Raw genomic sequence first — 19,393 nt, 5'->3', positions numbered from 1 at the left:
TCTTTTGGTGTCGAGTGTGATTTTTGAGGTAGGCCTGTATAACTATGAAATTCCCTTAGAGCTGCTTTTGTTGTATTCCATAAACTTGAAAACTTGTGTTTTCATTTGTTTAAGGTAAGTTTATTTCCTCTTTGATTTGATCCTCATCGGTTGTACAGGAGGAGCCTGTGGTTTAGTATCCACATATTATTTTTCTAGTTTTCTTCCTATAGTTGATTTCTAGTTTTGTGGCTTAGTCTGTGATCTCTTGTGGAGAATGCTCCATGTGCATGTGAAAACAATGCGTATTATGCAGCTTCTGGATGAAATGTTGACAAGGGATTGGCAGGGGGTGCTGGGCACCGGGGCTAACCTTCAAGGGGTAGCAGCTGTCACAGAGACTGCCAGAACCCCGCCATCCTGTCCCAGAACCCAGCGTGTCTGTCACTCATCAATCCAAAATTGTAGAAAGATTTTTCTTTAAGAACTCTTAAAACCTATATGAGAACCTATTTAGACTAGTGCAATCTCTCCAGGTTACTTCACCCCTAGTGAAATTTTCAGGGCATTTACAGTCTGCAGGGCCTCCACCTGAATGTTCAATATGCATCATCACCTAGTTCTGCCCGTCCAGGAAAAGCCCCTTTTTGGGAAGCGTCCCTCTGCTGTGGCTCCTCTTTCCTCTCAGCTCAGGTCTGCGTCTGGGTGGTGATGGGGACTGTCTCTTCCCCTCTCTTTCCTCCTCCCCACATCTCTCTTTCTTTGACGATGAATGTGGGCTAAGCTGTCCAGGCTCAGGCACCCAGAGCCTCATGCTGGGAACATGTACAAACTATGCAGGAGACAGGAAGGGGGGGTGGCACTGACCTCGGGCCTCTCATCACCGGCTTAGAACCCTTTACGGGTGAAAGAATTAATGCCACAGTGGTATGAGGGTCTGTTTTTATTGAAACAAGTAAATTAGACAATTACAAGAATTTTACAAAAACAGTGCCTGTGAAGAACCTTCAGGACTAACCAGGTGACATCTACACATTCATGTCCTTCCACAGGGGCCCCTGGGCCTGGAGGGGGAACAAGGTCCCCCTGTCCTCTGGCACGGGCTAGAAGACATGAGCTGTCACACCTCTCCTCTCCGCTGTTCCTGACCCTGCCATAGAGGCAGCAGTTCTCAAAAAGTACAGGCCCTGGCAAGAGTCGGCACGAGCCTTACTTGGCTGAATAGTACTTGTTGGCACTGCTCAGATCCGACCTCTCCCAGCTGCAGGTTAGACGCTGGAGACGAAAAGGGCAGAAAACACAAATCTCATTCTAGAAACACACAAACCTCGTATACACATTCAGTAACATCCAAAAAGGCGCTTTTTTTTTTTTTTTTTTTGGTAGCAGGGATTTAAAGGGAATAGTGGTCTCTCGTTCTGGTTAACATTCACATTAGGTAAAACCTAATGAAGAAAAGGAAATAATCTTTAGATAAACAACTGTTAGGTTCTGAGAGTAGTTGGGGTTTCATTTTCATTCTTGCACACCTCACCCTACACTCCCTTAGCAGTAAAAACTGGGGTACATGCTGGCAATGGGGCTCCAAGCAGCATCCCCTCCTTGGGCACAGGGTCTAAACAGAGCGTCGCCACCACCAGCTTCCTCCGAGTTTCAGCGGCATAAGAGCGGAGAGCTCGCACTGAGTGGCTACTGCTTGGCCTGCCTCTTGCAGTAGTTGCTGTAGGCTGCCTCGAACATGGTCTTGCAGGGGAACTTGGCCTTCAGCTTGGAGCAGATGAGGAAGGAGCCCCCCATCTTCCTGTGCAGCGAGTAGGTCTCCTCGGGGGGCGGGATGAGCCGGTGCTTCAGCATGATGGGGATCAGGCTATGGATCTTCTCCGTGGTGCTCTGGGTGCCGAAGTCAAAAGGCTCCTCCGAGGCAAAGGCCTCCCCCAGGATGAGGATGGCGTCCAGGTGGGCGTCTTCCATGGCCTGGAGGAGGAGGAAGGGAATCAGTCCTGGGCGCCCCCAAAAGCTTGATTTGTAAGTTGTGAAGAGAGGTGGGCAAGTGTTTCATTTTTTAACCAGCTTAAATAATGGTAACTGGAGCGTAAACTCGGCCCAGGAGGGGTGCAGAGATAGGAGGGCGGGGCCTGGCTCAAGGCCCTGGGTTCGGAGTCTGCACTCCCACTGACAGCCGGGTCTCCTTCCGCCCTGCCCGCTGTCAGGGGAAGTGGTGGTTTCTGTGTGACAGGAACACTGGCCTGCCCGTGTTTACGGAGCTGCAGGGATGGCCCACGCTCTCCTCACCTCCCAGTAGCACTGGGCCTTTGCCATCCCATCCAGCCCCCCTGAGGCCTGGGGCCAAGGTCGTGCTTGCAACTTCAAAGGACAAAGGAGTCCACTGTCCCCCTCCCCACACAAACGGAAGGCAGATGGCCCCTCAGGCCCCTGGGAGCTGCAGTGGGAGAAGCAGACCTGAGGGACTCGTGTTCCCAGGACTCACCTTGACCTCATAGCCAGTGAGGAACTTCATCTCGATGGATTTCTTCAGCACAGCCTCTCTGTCCCTGTCCGCAGCAGCCCTGATGATCTGCGGGTGCAGGAGGCACCATGTGCGACCCAGGAACCACCCCCAGCCCCAACCCCCACTTCCTTACTATTCCTCCGGATCTCTGGCCTCACCCGGTCCCCAGACTGAGCACAGACAAAGGACTGGTCCATCTCCTTCCCCAGGCCCCACACATCCCACTCCAGCCTCAGGATCACATGGGTCAAGGCCCTGCCCCCAGCCCTACCTGGATGTAGATGTCAGTGAAGGACCTGTCAAACTCCCGAGTGGCCCCGAAGTCCAGGAGAGCCACCTGGGAAGGGGTCATACCAGAGAAGCTCTGCAACTGGGGGCTGAGATCATCAGACCTTGGAGCCCTTGCTCCAGCAGAGCCATCGGGCCCCCTGCATGTGGCCCCACCCAGGGTCTCACCTTGTGCAGCTGAGGATCGTAAAAGAAGTTGGACCAGTTGGGGTCTGTCTGCATGAAGTGGAACTCGAACAGCTCCCTCAGGCACAGGACCAGGATGTTGTAGCAGATCTGGGGCAGGTGGGGTGGCCTGGTAACCCGAGAGTCTGAAACTGGGGAGCCCTCTCATCTCCTACCCAGCCCCACCTTCTAGCAGGTGACGTCTATGAGTACCACATGGAGGGTGGGGAGGACACAGCAGCCCCTTTGGCCACACAGGCAGCACCTGGAGCCTCCAAGGCCAGCAGCAGACACACCTCATTCCGGATCTCCTGGCTCAGCCCCTCTGCCTGGTCCAAGGGGAAGCCAGACACCAGCTCTGTGGTCAGCACGTGGGGGCTGCAGAGCTCGTCCACAATCTCAGGCACGTAGAAGAAGGGGTGGTCCTTCAGTAGCTCCCTGCAGGGGGGCTGGGAGGTCACACCCCGTGCCCAGAACCTCCCCACACCCACTTGTGGATACACGGGGGAACACAGAACTGAGCCCATTGTGTGGAGAGCCCTGCTTTGCCAGGGGCAGGATGTGGCTGTGGCCCCAGTCCCTGACACAGCCATCCTGCCCCACAGACTGCCTGAAAACAGCCCCTTCCATCTCCCGCTGGGGGGAGCAACCGGCCAGTGGCCCAGAGCCCAGCGGCCCAGCACAGATGTCCAGCCAGCAGCTATACCTGAACTTCTTGGCACAGGCAGCCTCTCGCTGGTAGTCACACTCAAGGGCCAGCTCCCGCCTTAGCACATCGATCAGGTGCTCAGGGAACAGGCCTGGACAGGGGAGGAGGGCATCAGGTGTGTGGGGCTCCCCAGAAAGGCCCCCTCCGGTGCCCAGAGGCCACCCCAAATGCCTGCTATTGACCAGCCGGCAGCCTCACCTTCCGGAAGCATGTTGCTCATGTTCAGCACAGCCATGAGGTTGTTGACGTCACTGTTGATGCTCTGGGCCACGCCAGGGTACTGCAGGGGAAGCAGAAGGGGTGTCCTGGGTGGGCTGAGCAGGGCCCTAGTAGGGGTCCCCCACTTTCCCCACTGCCTGCTTCCCACAGCTGTCTACCTCTCCCTCCTATCCCATCCCCTGGAACAGCCACGTGCTCAGACCCAAAGCAAACAGTGACTGCCCCGTCCTTGCCCCACCCAAATCGAGCTTGCTGGCAGGCTGTCCTGCCTCCTACAGCCACTCAGCACACTGCAGACCAGGCCTGAGGGCCGACACAATGGCCCCGCTACAGGGCCCTGGCTCTGCCCTCTGCAGTCCCCAGGGGACAAGGGCACGCACCAGACACCTACCTGGATCTTCATGGCCACCTCACGCCCACCCTTCATTCGGGCCAGGTGCACCTGCCCAATGGAGGCAGCTGCAAAGGGCCGCTCCTCAAAGTACTCCAGCTTGTCCCGCCAATTGGGGCCCAGGTCACTGTTGAGAGTTTTCTGGAGGGAGAGGCCAGGGAGGGCCTGTAAGCACAGCCCCGCCACCTGAGACATGCCCACAGCCCGCCTCTCCACGAGGCCCCACAGCTCCCCTGCAGGAGTACCCAGACCTCAGGCACCCCGGCCTCACCGTCATCTGTTTCAGCGGCATGAAGTCTGCGCTCTGCCGCACTCGCTCAAAAATCTTCGCCAGATGGGGGTTGATGAAGGCATCATCTGGAAGGCAGCAGAGAAGTCAGAGCAGAGGGCTGATCCCTACGAGGAAGGAGCCCAGGCCAGGAACAAAGCAGCCACCTCAGCCATGCTGCCAGTGTGGGCTCCTGGGACATGTGGCTCTGCCCTCCCACTTGCTGGAACAGCAGGTTCAGAGAACAAGGCACAGGCCCAGCCTCGGATTCCTCCTCCCACCCTGGCAGCCTTTTCCCACCTGGCACACAGGACCCTGACCTGGGTGCACACACCCCTGGGGCACTGAGGCAACCACCGGACCTGAGACAGCTGCCCCCACCCCTCATGCCCTCCCCCACCAGGGCACTGGGTGGACCTGTGGGGCCCAGGCGCTGACATGACGCAGCGTGGGGTGGCAGGGCTCTCTGGACTCGCCCAGTGACCTGAGAGGGTAGGCTGCTTAGAAATAACAGGCATAGCTTTTTATGATTATAGAAGAACAAATTTAGGAAATAAGGTACAGTAAAATGTTAAAAGCACCCATAGTGTGACCACCTGTAGAGAACTGTTTCTTTCTGACCCTTTTTCTGCTTTTTCCGTAATAGTCACACTGCGTGGAGGCTGTCCTGGCCCGCTCTCCTCAGGCAGTGCACTCTTAGGAGCACTTTCTCAATCTGTTGAGCAGTATTCTATACTATCCTGAACCAGTGCTGTTAGCGAGTCTAAACTCCCCCACACAAGTGCCATCCTGCAGCCCGACTGCTGCCTGCTTCAGCTTGTTAACAGTCGTGCCCAAATGACATCACTGTCAATGACCCCATGGGACAGATCATAATACAGCTACAAGAAATTCCTGAAACCTAGTGACATCAGAGCTGTCCTAACCTGGCAGCACAGTGTATTAGCCACGTGTTTGTGGTGATGCCAGTGGAAGCAAACCAGTTCTATAGAAGTCCAGCACATGCAGTTACGTAAAATACAGCATAATTGATGATAAACGGCTTACTGGCTTATGTATTTATACTTTTTATCACTTTAGAGCAGTGGTCCCCAACCTTTTTTGGGCGACGGACCGGTTTAACGTCAGAAAATATTTTCACGGACCGGCCTTTAGGGTGGGACGGATAAATATATCACGTGACCGAGACAAGCTGCACGAGTGAGTCTTAGATGGATGTAACAGAGGGAATCTGGGTTTTTTTTTGTTTGTTTTTTGTTTTTACAGAGATAGAGTCAGAGAGAGGGATAGACAGGGAAACAGAGAGAGATGAGAAGCATCAATCATTAGTTTTTCGTTGCGCATTGCGACACCTTAGTTGTTCATTGATTGCTTTCTTGTATGTGCCTTGACCGTGGGCCTTCAGCAGACCGAGTAACCCCTTGCTCGAGCCAACGACCTTGGGTCCAAGCTGGTGAGCTTTTGCTCAAACCACATGAGCCCGCGCTCAAGCTGGCGACCTCGGGGTCTCGAACCTGGGTCCTCTGCATCCCAGTCCGACGCTCCCTTCACTGTGCCACTGCCTGGTCAGGCTGACTAAATTTGAGATGAGGATGAATCCTGCGATAAAGCTCTCTTGCACAAATCCCTGACCATACCCCTTAGGCTTCCCTTAAGATGAGTCACTAGAGAGGAACTCCTGGAATCAGGGTGTGTGTGCATCAAAAGACTTCAAATACAAACCGCTCCAAGTCTGCACACCCACAGACAAGTCTGCACCCCAGCCTGCCCCTGAGTGCTACCTCCTGCCTGACACTTGGCTAATTCAACAAGTCTTAACTGCAAGTGAGAGGATCTCACTTTCAAATGTCCCCACTGGGGGCACAGGGCACTCCTACAGGAGTGTGGGGGCACCACTGGAAGCCCTGAGGCTTCCCGACCCTCTGCTCTGCTGCTGGGGCCACACCCAGCAAGCCTACTGATCAGCTGTCTTTCTGCAGCTTTCCCACCTCGGGGCCATGTGCCCCTTGTCCCCAGCATCACACTGTGACAGGCCTGTGGACCCCCCTTCCAGCTCCCTCCAGCCAACATGGGATGGGGGGCAGCAGCCAGACTCACCAACTTTTGAGAAGCCAAAATCTCTATCTCAAAACACCCAGGAAGAAAAACAACTGTGGGCTCCAGTTCAAGACACTTTTTGAACATCCCAGGCTGGGCACCACCAGAATCCAAGCAAGAGGAGCCAGTGAGCAGACCCTACCCCAGGCCTCCCATGCTGGGCTGAAGCGCAGCGCCGCCCACAAGTCCACACAGCGGGCAGGGGCCCCACTCACCCTGGATGCTCAGCATCTGGCCCAGCTTGAGCGCCGCCCCGCGCACCTTGCACAGCGTGCTCACGATGCGCTCCGCATTGGCCTCAGACAGGAAGGGGCTAGAGTCCAGCACGGCCTTCTTCCCTGTGGGCACAAGCCAGGTCACCCACCCCCTCCCTGGGATGCCTGGTGGCCTCACCCAAGTGTCAAGAGGGGGCAGACAGGGCCCCCAAGTGGCCCCAAAGAGATGGCATTTAGGTGGGTACAGGGCCTGAGGACCCCATGGGCAGATGGGGCTCAGGAAGCCTCGTGCAACCTGCCCACCATCAACTGGCTGTGTGCCTTGGGCGAACCATAACCATCTCCGATCATCCTTGGTAAATACAGGGACAGTAACGTCAGGGTGGGTGGATCTATGAGTGCGATATGAAAAAGCCCAACACAGAGACTGCTGGGAGCTCGGCTCACAACCCTCCTCCAGGGCGTCCACAGAGCCCACAGTGCAGTTAGCTCTGTCCCACACCCACCTTCCTGTGCTGCAGGCCCTCCAGAACACCCTGGTCTGAGGCCTGACCTCAGCAGCACCTCAACAGCTCCCACCACACCCGCAGGGGGCGGCGGAGAGGGAGGCAGGGCCTCCCCATTAATCCCTGGGGCCTGCAGAGGTCACACTAAAGGGGACAGGCACTAGGAGGGAGGGATGTGGAGGTATCCAATCCACAGTGCCCCAGGCGAGGACTGCTAAATCATTGTCCCTCACCAAACCCCACCCCAGCGTACAGAACAAAGATCACCAGCACCCTGGAGTCACTGCACATTCACAGGGCCAACTGGCTGCAGTAAGAGCGCCATCCTGGGGGGGACTCAGGGTCAAGGACAGCATTTGCCTGCTGTGTCTTCCTCTCCCCTCTGCCCAGAGGTCCCTGCAGCGCCCTGGGGACTGGCCCTGGTGTTGTGCAGTGACCGCAGGGGTGCAGATGACCTTTTCCAGTACACGTGGGGTACTACTGTGGGCAGCAGTGACTAGACAAGGCTGTAGTGGAGCCAGCAGGGTAGCTGCACAGCCAGAGCAGCCCAAGGGCAGGACGCTCTGCGCCCCGCCAAAACCCTGAGTCTGCCCATGTCCCAGGGGGAGAGGCCTGCTCAGCACCCTTCCTGCTGACTTCCAGCCTGTGACTCGGTGCTTTTCCTGCCTGCTGTCCTGGGAGCCCACTTCTGTGCCCCACACTCTCAGCCTGCACCACCACCGGCCTGGCCCAGCACTCAGTCAGCTAGGCCCCCAAAGAGGGAACAGGAGAGGTGGCTTGCAGGCCACTTCCTACTACCCCAGAGACATGTTCAGCCTGCCTCTGACAGACCAGGGTGGGTGCAGGGGGATGTGAGAATGGAAAGCCCTGGGGCCATTTAGTTTGCAGAAGAGAAGCCCCAAAGACAACATGCAAATGGCCCACATCTCAGGGCAGCCCTGTTAGGCTTAGGTAGGGATCAGGCTCACTCCCAGGCCCCAGACAGACCTGGGAGGGTCAGAGATACTAGCTCTATGGGTAGAGACTGAGCTGTGGTCAGATGGGGCGGGGGCAGGTCAGGGGAGCTGTAGCCCTGAGTAGGGCCACTCCAGGATGGCTGGGCCAAGAAGGGTCCCCAGATCACTCCCGTGGCTAAGTCGCCAGCTTGGACATGGCTGGTCCTGAGAATAGCCAGGGGGAGCCAGGGGGACCAAGGGGCCCAGGGGCAGGTAGGAATAACCCCAACTCAGGAGAGACTCTTCCAGGGCAGAGCTGGCCTGGCTGGTCAGCATTGTCCAGGCCACAGAGTCCCAGGGAGCAGAGCTTGGGGGCTGCCCAGGGCCATCCCACCATCGTTCTTGAGCCCCTTGACCCCAGCTAGGGTCACTGCTTCCCTGACAAAGGACACCAGCTGTAACCCTGAAACCAGTTCTAGCTTCTACCCTGCTTGGACATGGTGGGACAGAGCATAGCCAGCTTGGGGGAGGAGGGGAGGCGGTAGGAGGGAGTTCTGCCTAGGGGCGGGTGACTTCTTGTTCCAGAGAACACCAGACTTCATTTCCAAAGCATCTCCACACCAACACTAAAAATACCCTTGCTAAACCCTCTGTTCTCCTGCCCCTTCCAAGGACACACACGGTGCCCTGTGTCCCCTATATTCAGGCTGTGGGGACAGACTGGTGCCTTCTCTCTGGGAGGCCCCTTGATCCCCCTCGAGGGTCTTATGGGTGAAGACAGGGGCCACCTACATGACTGGCAGTCTCCCTCAGTGCCCCCAGAGGAGCCCAGCCCTCAGATGACAGCCAGAGCTACAGTGGGGTATCACTGGGGGGTTCCCATGGAAGGGAGAGAAAGTATCAGATACTGGAATAAGCTGACATCTCCTGGGGGGACTGTTCTGACCTACCCTTGGCTGACCCTGGGGGACAGGGGACAGAGATTTCATGGCCTTGTGGGGTTTGTCCCACTGGCATCTACACCTCTCAGCCAGCCATGCCAACAGGCCCCAGCAGCTCTGGAGAGCAGGGGCAGGGGCAGGACCAAAACCTCTGCTCCACTGGGGGAGCGCAGACACGCCCGCCACTGGAGCAGAGGGAAGGCAGGGTAAGCCAGAGCAGGCCAGGATGGGGGGCGTGCAGAGCGACCTTCGAGCCATCCCCAAGGATGCCATTTCCCCAGAGCACAAGGTGAATGCGCCCCAAGAGGCGGATGGGAGGCAGCCCACAAGGCCCACACTCCCAGAACACAGGTGTGGGTGGGGCGACAGGTTCAGCTTCCAGGCTCACCCTGCCCTACAGTCAAGGGCCCAGCTCACCTGAGGGGTCCTCAGGGCGGAGGGTCTTCTTGGCAACTTCAGCCAGTGCTCCAAAGCCCAGACCCACAGCCAGACCTGCAAGGAGGACATAGAAAGCACTGGACATTCACATAGGAACCGGCTGCTGCTTCCTGGCCTACAGCCACAGGCCCCCACACTCACCTACCCACCTCAGCTCCACAGGAACCCTCAGGACACTGCAGACATTTTGAAAGGGGAGACCAAAAAGGTGGGATACACACATCTGTTGTTCTCACAGAGGATCTGGCTCAAGGCAGGTGCTTTCAGTAAAAAATGTTATCTACCCGACCCCGACACCTTTGCTCATGTGCAGGCTCCCAGGACACAAAAATCCACATCAAGACTACCTACAACTGGGAAACACGCAGGGAAGACCCAGAAAGTCAAAGACGGGGGCCAGGAATGGGGCACCCCCTTGGAACAGCCACCCACTGCAGAGTATGCGAAGGGCCTCCAATTCTTTAGAATTCTCTAATTTAGTTCACGCAACTGGAAGGAAAGGCCTCACTACAGTAATATAAAGCAGTCGTTGGAGTCACCACATTTAGTAAAAGCAAAAGGTTGGTGACCCCAGTCAAAGCCAGGAGGACTCACAGGAACTCTAGCTGCAGCCCGCACTCAGACACCGACAGTGGTCTCGGGACAGGGGGTACCAACCCGCACTCCTCCCCCCTCCCCAGCCGCCCTTGCATTCTTCTAAATCAGAGTTCACCAACGCCTCCCATATCCAGAGGCAGGGAAGTAGAGAAGTAGATAACTCCGACTGTCCAAGAGAGGCTGAGGAGCCCAGCAAGTGCCACGGAGACCACACAGAGCCCAGAAGCCTGGCTGGGGGCCTATTTCCTCTACATTCTATACAGTTCTAGCTGGATGGGGCGGGGCATGAGGGACACCCATTAGAGAGAATGAAGATGTGGTTGAGCACACTGACCACAGCAGAAGGGACAGCGAAGACCCATGGAAGACACTACAGAGGCCCCAAGGTCAGCGGGCCTCTGAGACAGCTCGGGGCGGGGCCAAGGGAACAGCAGCCCCCTCCCACCCACCCCGTTCCCAAAGAGGGTGGACTCGCGCTGGGAAAGGAAACCTGAACACACTTCTTCCATGTCTTCTAAATTTTCTAAATGATTATATATTACTTTTATAATAAATAAAAAACTTCCTGCCTCAGAGGTCACTGTGGACACAAAACAACTGATGAGGAGTGCCCCCAACAGGGCCCAGCACAAGGCACTGCTATAGAAGTGTTTGCTGTTACCATTTCTCCTAATCAGAACGGGTAGACCAGTGCTGTCCAAAAGAAACACAATGTCGGCCACAAGCATAATTTTAAATTTTCTGGTAGCTACATAGAAAAACAAAAAGAAGTGAAATGAATTCTAATCATATATTTTATTTAACCTAGTATATCCAAAATATTATCATTTCAATAAGTACTCAATATAAAAACTATTAGAGATATTTTACTTCTTTTTATACTAAGCTTTCAAAATCCAGTGTGTATTTTACCCTGAGTAAGTCCCAGTTTGGACCAGCCACATTTTAAGTGCTCAACACCCCATGTGGCTGGTGGCTGGTGCAGGGGACAGTACAGGGGCACAAAAAGCCAACCTCTGGCAACCACAGGAAGAAGCCAGAGTCATCTGAAATGGCCCTCAGGGTAACCCCAGGGCCCACCAAAGACATCCTGGGAACTAGGGTACAGGTGCCAGGACCTGTTTTCCCTTTGGAGGTCACTGGGCCCTGAGCTGGGAGTCCCATCCCCAATTAAACATTAGCTCTCTGCCCACCACTGCCCCACCCAGCACACTATCTGACAGCAAAATAAATGATGTTAACCTCCAAACTCTTGTAAGTCTCCTCAATGTCTCTCTGCATCTAGATTTTCCTCTGCCTAGATCAAGTCCAAAGACAAAACAACAAAAGAGGCAGATGACATCAGGAGTTATCCAGCCTGGCCACTGGGAACAGACACCACAGCTGTGGGGAAGCAGGGTGCAGGCCCATGCACCCCCAACTCCTCCTGCTGGCCCCCTCAGATGCCTTGTCAAATTGTTCTTGGCCATCTCTAGGCTGTAGGTCAGAGTCAAAGCTCTCCAAGGCCAAGGACCTGTCATTAAACAAGACAGAATGTTCATTCTACAAAGGAGGCCTCAGGCTCCTGTGGCCCACAACAAGCTTACTCAGGAGTAGCCCAGGGCCAGGCCTGAGGTGCTGTCAACAGGCTCCCCAGGGCTGCCCAGGCAGTGACAGCAGGCCCAGCAGCCCTGACCTTGGCCTCAGGATCGCCTACTCTACTGACCTGAGAAAACACTGGCTCTCCCACCATCCCTGACTGAGCAAGCTTAAATCGACTCCCAGAACCTTGCTGAGAGGGAAGGGTAGGACCCAACTGGTCCTGTCAGAACTGGGTGGTACCCGGAGGCAGTCACTGGAAGACTATGGCTCTGCCTTGGACTCACCTGGTCCTGGTGAGGGCGCCCAAGAGCCTATGTTCGCTCCCTCTCTGTCTCCTGTGACCCATGGGCCCCACATCAGCAGCCAGCAGCCCTCAGAACAGCACACCTCTGCATGTTCTGACCCATACCCAGGCCCAGCCTGGCCACGCAGTCTGCTAGGAGTTCTGGAGGAGAAAGAGCCTCTATCTTAGCCCATGAGAAGGCATCAGCGCCTTCCAAGAAAGTTCCTGACATTTCCCATTTCCCTCACAAATGGAGGGGTGACAGTCGAGAAATATGGGCAGGGGGAGGGCAGGCACCCACAGGGAGCAGGGCTGTCCCCCAGGCTGCAGCCCCTGGGACAGCATCCCCGACTGGGGAGCTATGCTCTGGGAGTCTACGCCCCCAGCCCGGCCCCTGCCTCCCTGAAGTCCCTCTGGAAGTCACCAGAGCCCAATGCAGCCCTCCCTGGAGCAGCCACCGGGCTTCGGCCCAGATGAGCACCAGGGATTAAGAAAAGGAAAAAATAAAACTCCTAACAAAGAGCATCATTCGTAAGGAGGCTTGGGGAAAGGTGCCCCAGAGCAGGAAGTAAAGAATGTTCCTGTGGAACTGCAGGCATGGTAGCCAACAAGGCTCGGAGTTTCTGCGCAATAACAGGGCAAATGAGCAGCAACAAACAAGATGCCCACCAGGGCACTCGCACATATGCTGTGCACCAGACAGCTAAGCCCTTGCTTTATGAGCCCATGAACAATCCTGATATGAGCAGAAAGTCCACCCAGAAGAGGCACTGGGCGAGGATACTGCCCTCTGCTTGCAGGTGCTCCTGAAGCCTTAGTAATAGAGCCCAGTTTCTGTGCCACCCCCAGCCCTGGGAGAAGGGGGGGCCCTGGGGAGGAGGCTGCAGCCCACAGCACAGGAGGAAAAGGCACCAGGAAGGCGTGAGGGAGGAAGCTCCCTGTATTGTGTTCTCGCAGGTTCTCTAGAACTGGCCCTCCATGCTCAGAACTGGGCCACGAGGGGAGGGGAGGCCCTAATACACCCCCTGTGCTGGCTTCAGGGGACAGGGCAGCAGGCTCAGACTGCCATTTCTGACAGAGGCTTCCTGGGCTCTGGTCCCAGTGCTGTCACAAATAAGCATCTGGCCCTGGGCAACTGGCAACTGTGGCTCAGCTTCCTCATCGCACCTGGAGATGATAACTGCCCTCATAGAATTTCTAAGACGGAAAAACATACACAGAACCCTCTTTTCAGCTTGCTTCTGGAAAAGCAGAAACCCTGCTCCCACAGGCCTGCCAAGGCAGGAGACTTCTCTTGGTCTGACGGCGCGCCCTCCTGGCTGCCTCAGACAGCACCTGGAAGAGTCCTGGGAACTGGAAGAACAGCGTGTGTCCTCAGGAAATCAGGCAATGAAACTGCTGTTACTCTGTGCCACCCGGCGAGGGGGAGGCTAGAGCAAAATCGGCCTCGAACACAACCCGTCAACCCTCGGACCTCTGGTTTCCACAACCTCAATGAAAACCGACTGCCTTATCGGTCAATGTTTGTGAGGAGAAAGCCTGACTTCAGACAAGTCATCAAAGGGTCATTGTGCCAGGAGGTCACAGAATACAGTGCTGCCACAGGAGGCACAAACACTCTTAGCCCTACTGTCCTGACACCTCTGCCCTAGCCAAGGGGTCCAATGGCGTCACCACTGAAGAATGACTCTGCAAGGCCCCTGGCAAGCCCTTGCAGGGTCTCCATCAGTGTCTGGGCACAAAGACGATGGAGTTGAATCTATTACAAAACTTGGCTACTCAATTTACTACCCTTTAACTTGGGAATACATATCCTTTGTACTTTTGCATTGCTAAAATACCCTTTTGAAAAGATCAATAAAATGATGGTAATACTTGATGGTAGTTTTTTTCTTAAATTTCCTTACTTGGCAAAATTTAAAAATAACGAAACTATGCCCATTTGTTGCTAATATAGCAACAGTACACCCAGGTGTATCTGAATCTTCAGGAAATGAAGCAAAAATAGCCATTGGCTTTGCTTTTCAACCTAAGCAATGCCTGTCTTCTAACCTAAAAGAAAACGTGCTTATATTACTTACTGTATCTACTAAGAAACCCAAAGGAGTCTCATAAACTACTTTTTAAAGCAAAGTATTTTTCTGGGAGTGAGGGTCCCTTAATCTTTTCCCTTTTAAAAATGGTAAGAGTCCCAAGAGTCCAGTCTCTCTCCTCTTCATTCCTGACCCACTATTTCCTCATTAGCCTATGATTTAAGTATCGTATTTCAAAATCCTTTCTACACTGAATCTAAATGTCCTCATCTCTTCCTGTTTCTTCACTGTCCCTCCCTGTTTTCCTAGCCCAAGCAAAGGAAAAGGCAAACAGACACCCGATCATGAGCATTCGTGACCACTCAGCACTGGAATCATCACAAACCAGTCGGACCTCTGTTATACACAGCCTTGCAAATAACCACTTGCCCAAGGATCACATGTGAACAGTTCATGAACTGTACTGTCTGCAGAACCTACTGAGGACAGCTGAGCTTTAGAGACATGTGGTCTCACTCTACTCTGTCTAAAAGTATACCATTACAGAGGACCTGGTGCTTTCAACGGGTACGTCTTAAGTCAGCAAATAAGCAAGAGATGTGACAACACAATGTCATAAAGGCAGATGTAACTGCTGTAAATATTCACTATAAAATGATCCTTCAACTCTGATAAAAGAGCACACAGGTGTGCTGGGCTCAATGGCTACTCAAGCCCCCAAACTAAAGGACAAATAAAGCCCATCACTTGACAGCATCTTAAAATAGACTTGAAATGACAGTGGCTCAGGGCCTTATACCTGTTATTATTGATGCCCAGCAGGCCTCTGGGAACCCAAAAACTGGGTCCCCAAATGGCTGATACTAGCAGCAAAAACTCTGTCTAGGAGCCAAACAGACCAAGTAAGAAACATCTCCTCGCTCCCGGGCCTCCTCCTGCAGAGGCCTCCACAGGGGCTGAGAGCACTGAGGCTAAGACAATAGGCAAAGCAGGTGCTGCAGACACTCCCCCCCAAATGTGGCCTGAGAAGCAAAGCTATAGATTGTCGGGGGTGAGCTGAGGCAGAGTGGAATGCAGTAAATATCATCCACCCATGGGAAACAGCCAAGAACTGCTATCACACTCTCCAGAACACCTGTGGGCCCCACCCTCCTCCACCTCCATTCAGGCCTGAGGGCAGCCCCAGCCCCACTAGGCCAGGACTGGAATGCCAAGGCAGGGTAGGTGGCACAGGGTAAGGCGGACACTCAACCACCTTACCTCCAAAGTTGGCCAGCCGCCCAATCCGTGTAACTGGCACTTTCCGCTCCCGAGCCCGCTCACTGAGCTAGAGGGAGAACAGAGAGAGACCTCAGGGAACAAGCAAACGGGGACAGGCCCAGCCTTCAGGGGCCCGTGCTGCCCCACGTGCCCTCTCCAACCCTGAAGGCAGCAGCTCTGCCTGGCAGCACACTCGACCAGGGAGAGGCCTCCGTGGTCCTGAAACCTCCAGACCACACCGTCCCTGAGGGGGCCTGTCACCAGCACCACTGTGGGAACCACCCCACCGGGCCCGCTCCAGGGGGCCCTTCCAGACACACCATCTGTTTGTGGGGCTTGCTCTCAGGGCGAGCCTTGGCCTGACGGGCCTTCTCAATGTCCTCGGCTGTGAGGCCCCCCACGGGGGACTGGTCCTGGTGGAAGAACCTTCGCTGAAGGCCAGAGGTAGAGAAGGGGGCTCTGGTGTCCACAAAGAGCCTCCCATTCACCCTGCCCAGAGGAGAGGCAGCCTGGCCTGGGAGTCCAGCTTCCCTGAAGGGTCCACTGTCGACGTAGGCAGGAGCTGGGCCCGTGCTATCAGCGTGATCCTGGGGTGGGGACGACGGCCGGTTTTGGGAGGGGGCTGCAGAGAAATCTGCGGCAGCGCCCTTAGCCCCTGGCCCTGAGAAGTGGAACTCTGATTCTGGGTCATCAAAGCTCTCGGCAGCATAGGGCTCCTCATGCTTCCCCTGACCCTGCAGGAACAAAAGCTGCTGTGAGAGGTGCAAGAGGCCCGCCAGGCAGTGCCCTCTGTGTCCAACCCCACCTGCACAGGGAAGCACACCACCACGGTTCTGCCCTCCAGGACTCCCAGAGGGAACTATCATGCTACTCCCAGCCCTATAGTCAGTTCCAAAGGTGACCAGCACCTTCCCAGCCCAGGAGCCAGCAGACCAGATGCTGGTCCTATTTCTACCAGGGCTCTGCTGTGTGGTCCCAGGTAAGCCACATGGTAAGAACCCGCTAGATGCCCAGCTGGGACCAGGAGAGTAACCACCATCCCAAACAAGATCCTCACCTGCTAATCAGGCTAAAGACAAGCCTCCAGGACTTTGGGGAGGGTGAACCAGGGCAAAAGACAGGAGGCCTTCAAGAAGTCAGGGCATAACCACAGACCGGCAAGGGCAGCGTGTGACCGGGACACTGCACCCCCCCAGGCCAGGGCCTCGCCAAAGACACAGCTCTATGGTCAGCCCTGCATGTCTTTAAGAGGCTCTCACTGGGTGGCTTGCCACAACCACAACTGCCTGGCTGTCCTTGGGAGTTGGAGGTACATTTTCCTTGTAACAGATGCCAAGACCTGACCTTTGGGCCCAGGTTCTTTCTACTTTTGAACCCTGAATGACCTTGAGTGAGTTGCTGACCTTTCTCTGCTACTTCCTCATCTGAAAATAGGATCCCCTCCCCCCAGTCACAGAATTATGTGGGGCCACACACAGGGCCCGGGAATTGGTGCTGAGGAGGCTATAATAGGAACAGCGCTGACTCTGAAGGGAGGTCAGTGGCCTGGATTCTGTCCCACTGAAATGGGAGTCCACACACACAGAGCTGCCGTGGCTCAGCACACGGCCGTGGGCTGTGGCCCCCTCTCCTTGGCTGTAAATGGACAGTACTGCAGGGTCTAAAGGGAGAAGACTGCCTCCAGGAGAGAGACCTGGCTCTGACTCTCATTTCACAAATGGGAAACTGAGGCTGAGAAAGCTGAAGTAACCTGGTAAAGCCCATCAGCCAGCCAGGGGTGGAGCAGAGGCTCCAAGCAAGGCCTACCCTGCTGGCAGACCGACAGTACTTTTCTCAGAGCAGAAATAAAATTGTACTGGATTCTCTGGGCACCTCTCCAGACGGCCGGGAAGCCCTGGGGTGAGGGGACTGAGGCGGAGTCCCTGAGAACCACAGCAGAGGCCCCCTCAGCCCCTGCCTCCCGTGACAGCAACCTGGCCTGCATTACTGTAACCTGTGTATGTGGCTGTGAGGCCCCACAGGCCGCGAGGGGCCCCTGTGCCTCCATGGACCAGACTCGGTGTCTGCTGAATGAAGGAGTGAAAAGATCCCTGGAGGAGCTGGAGGGAGAGGTTTCTGGAGCATCTGGCCCTCCATCCCCATAGAGAAAAGGAGGCACAGGGAAGAGTCGAGCACAGTGGAGGCCCTCAGCCCACTCAGTGTCTCCCTTGTGGTGGGGGACAGTCCCTCCCTACCTCTGAGTGACTGTCCTGGGGGATGACCCTGGGGGATGACCTCTTCCAGAGGTCAGGCCACGCCTGTTCGAGGAGACAGAGGAGCAGGCAGGAGTCCCTCTCGCCTCCCCCAGAGGCCTGTATGGTTCTCACATACGGTCTCACTCCTGGGAAGCTCTTGTGAGCTAGACAGCCACACTTCCTGAGGTAAAGCACCCAAAAGGTAGGCAATGGTGCCTCACTAGAAAAGGCACCGAATGAGGTGGCCAGAGCCACAGCCCAGCCTCAACTGAGGGAGGTCAAGGTTAGGGAGTCTTAGACTGGGAAGAGGACAGGCAGATCTAGTGCTGTCACTTAATAATTACGGGCCTCGCCTGACCAGGTGGTGGCGCAGTAGATAGAGCGTCGGACTGGGATGCCAAGGACCCAGGTTCGAGACCCCGAGGTTGCCAGCTTGAGCGCAGGCTCATCTGGTTTGAGCAAAAGCTCACCAGCTTGGACCCAAGGTCGCTGGCTCGAGCAAGGGGTTACTCGGTCTGCTGAAGGCCCACGGTCAAGGCACATATGAGAAAGTAATCAATGAACAACTAAGGTGTCACAATGAAAAACTGATGATTGGTGCTTCTCATCTCTCTGTTCCTGTCTGTCTGTCCCTATCTATCCCTCTCTCTGACTCTCTGTCTCTGTAAAAAAAAGATTATGGGCCTCGCATCACACTTCTTAGTCTCAGTCTCCCCTCTGATAAAGGAGGTGAGCACCTAGGACTGTCCTCTTTCCCAGGATAGCCGTGAAGCTCAGATGAGGTCACAAGTTTGTGAAGACTTCTAGAAGTTAAAGCCATTTTTATAGTGTGAGACAGTCACATATCTCCATTGAACCATTAGAGAAGAGCAGGGGAGAAGCTGGGAATCTAAAAACTAAGACTGACCAGAAGCCCGCAGACCGTGATGGCCTCAGCCTGGAGCGCGAGTGTCCTTCATCCAGAAGGGTACCCCATGCCTGGCATCAGTCAGTGAGGCCAGTGAATTACTGCTCGGACAAGTGCACAGGGTTGCATGCTCCTGGGGGTTCTTCCCAGCTCTGTGAAGCTTTCTTAACTAAAACTTGAGTCACTCGGCAGCCTCTCACAGGGATCTGCCCCACCCAGAAAGATAGCAGGGAACACTAACCAGTGGGCTCTTGGCCCTCGTCACAAAGAGACCAGCCACCCAGGCTGTGTCCTGGTCTCACCAAGAACTCCAAGTCCAGCCCGCATCCCACTGGCAGCCCTCCTCGCCTGGCATCCTTACCTGCACCGTCCCCAAGACCACGCCAATCTGCTCCGCAGCCGTAGACTGTAGTGCTCTGGCTGCCATGATGAACTCCCCGCCGAGGCCCAAGTGATGCAGGTGGGTTTCCACAGCCGCCTGGGTCAGCTTGGCAAGGCCTTTGACCACCATGATGGCATCCCCCAACATGGCAGCCATCCTTCAGGGCTGAAAGAGAGCAGGCCAAGTCAGGGCAGAAGGGTGCCACATCTCATACAGGGTCATACTCAAATTGATCAACACAACCCCAAACTCTAGGCAGAAGGTGACTGTTTCGAATATGACCTCCCTTTTGATCCCAGTGAGAGAGAAAAGAGAGAAATGGCCCAGGGCTTAACATAGGCTCTAGGCAACTCCCCACACTGCAGGGCACTGAGCAGAATGCAGGGCTCTGAGGAGTCAGAGCTACGCACCAGGCATTTCCTCACCTGGGCCTTGCAGCAACCCTATGAAACACCC

The 19,393-nt window shown here is 55.2% G+C and overlaps 1 protein-coding gene across 3 annotated transcripts in view; it reads right to left on the bottom strand.

Moving 5' to 3' along the window:
• Positions 1-907: 907 nt before the first annotated feature.
• COQ8A (coenzyme Q8A) overlaps positions 908-19,393 on the bottom strand; it is a 40,991-nt gene continuing 22,505 nt past the window's right edge. For 2 of the 3 annotated variants that reach the window (XM_066381522.1, XM_066381533.1), the window contains exons 2-15: positions 18,917-19,102; positions 15,735-16,148; positions 15,415-15,481; positions 9,640-9,714; positions 6,841-6,963; positions 4,532-4,617; positions 4,261-4,401; positions 3,849-3,930; positions 3,648-3,741; positions 3,238-3,379; positions 2,945-3,052; positions 2,760-2,858; positions 2,468-2,554; positions 908-1,953 (exon numbers count right to left, since the gene is read on the bottom strand). In XM_066381522.1, coding sequence (XP_066237619.1) covers positions 1,669-1,953; positions 2,468-2,554; positions 2,760-2,858; positions 2,945-3,052; positions 3,238-3,379; positions 3,648-3,741; positions 3,849-3,930; positions 4,261-4,401; positions 4,532-4,617; positions 6,841-6,963; positions 9,640-9,714; positions 15,415-15,481; positions 15,735-16,148; positions 18,917-19,093 — 1,980 coding nt within the window. In that variant the 5' untranslated portion in view covers positions 19,094-19,102 and the 3' untranslated portion in view covers positions 908-1,668. The remainder of the gene's footprint in view (positions 1,954-2,467; positions 2,555-2,759; positions 2,859-2,944; positions 3,053-3,237; positions 3,380-3,647; positions 3,742-3,848; positions 3,931-4,260; positions 4,402-4,531; positions 4,618-6,840; positions 6,964-9,639; positions 9,715-15,414; positions 15,482-15,734; positions 16,149-18,916; positions 19,103-19,393) is intronic. The other variant, XM_066381542.1, reaches the window with a different exon arrangement.

Source organism: Saccopteryx leptura, chromosome 1 (assembly GCF_036850995.1).
Source record: "Saccopteryx leptura isolate mSacLep1 chromosome 1, mSacLep1_pri_phased_curated, whole genome shotgun sequence".
NCBI lineage: Eukaryota > Metazoa > Chordata > Mammalia > Chiroptera > Emballonuridae > Saccopteryx > Saccopteryx leptura.
This window is presented reverse-complemented; position numbering and strand designations above follow the sequence as displayed.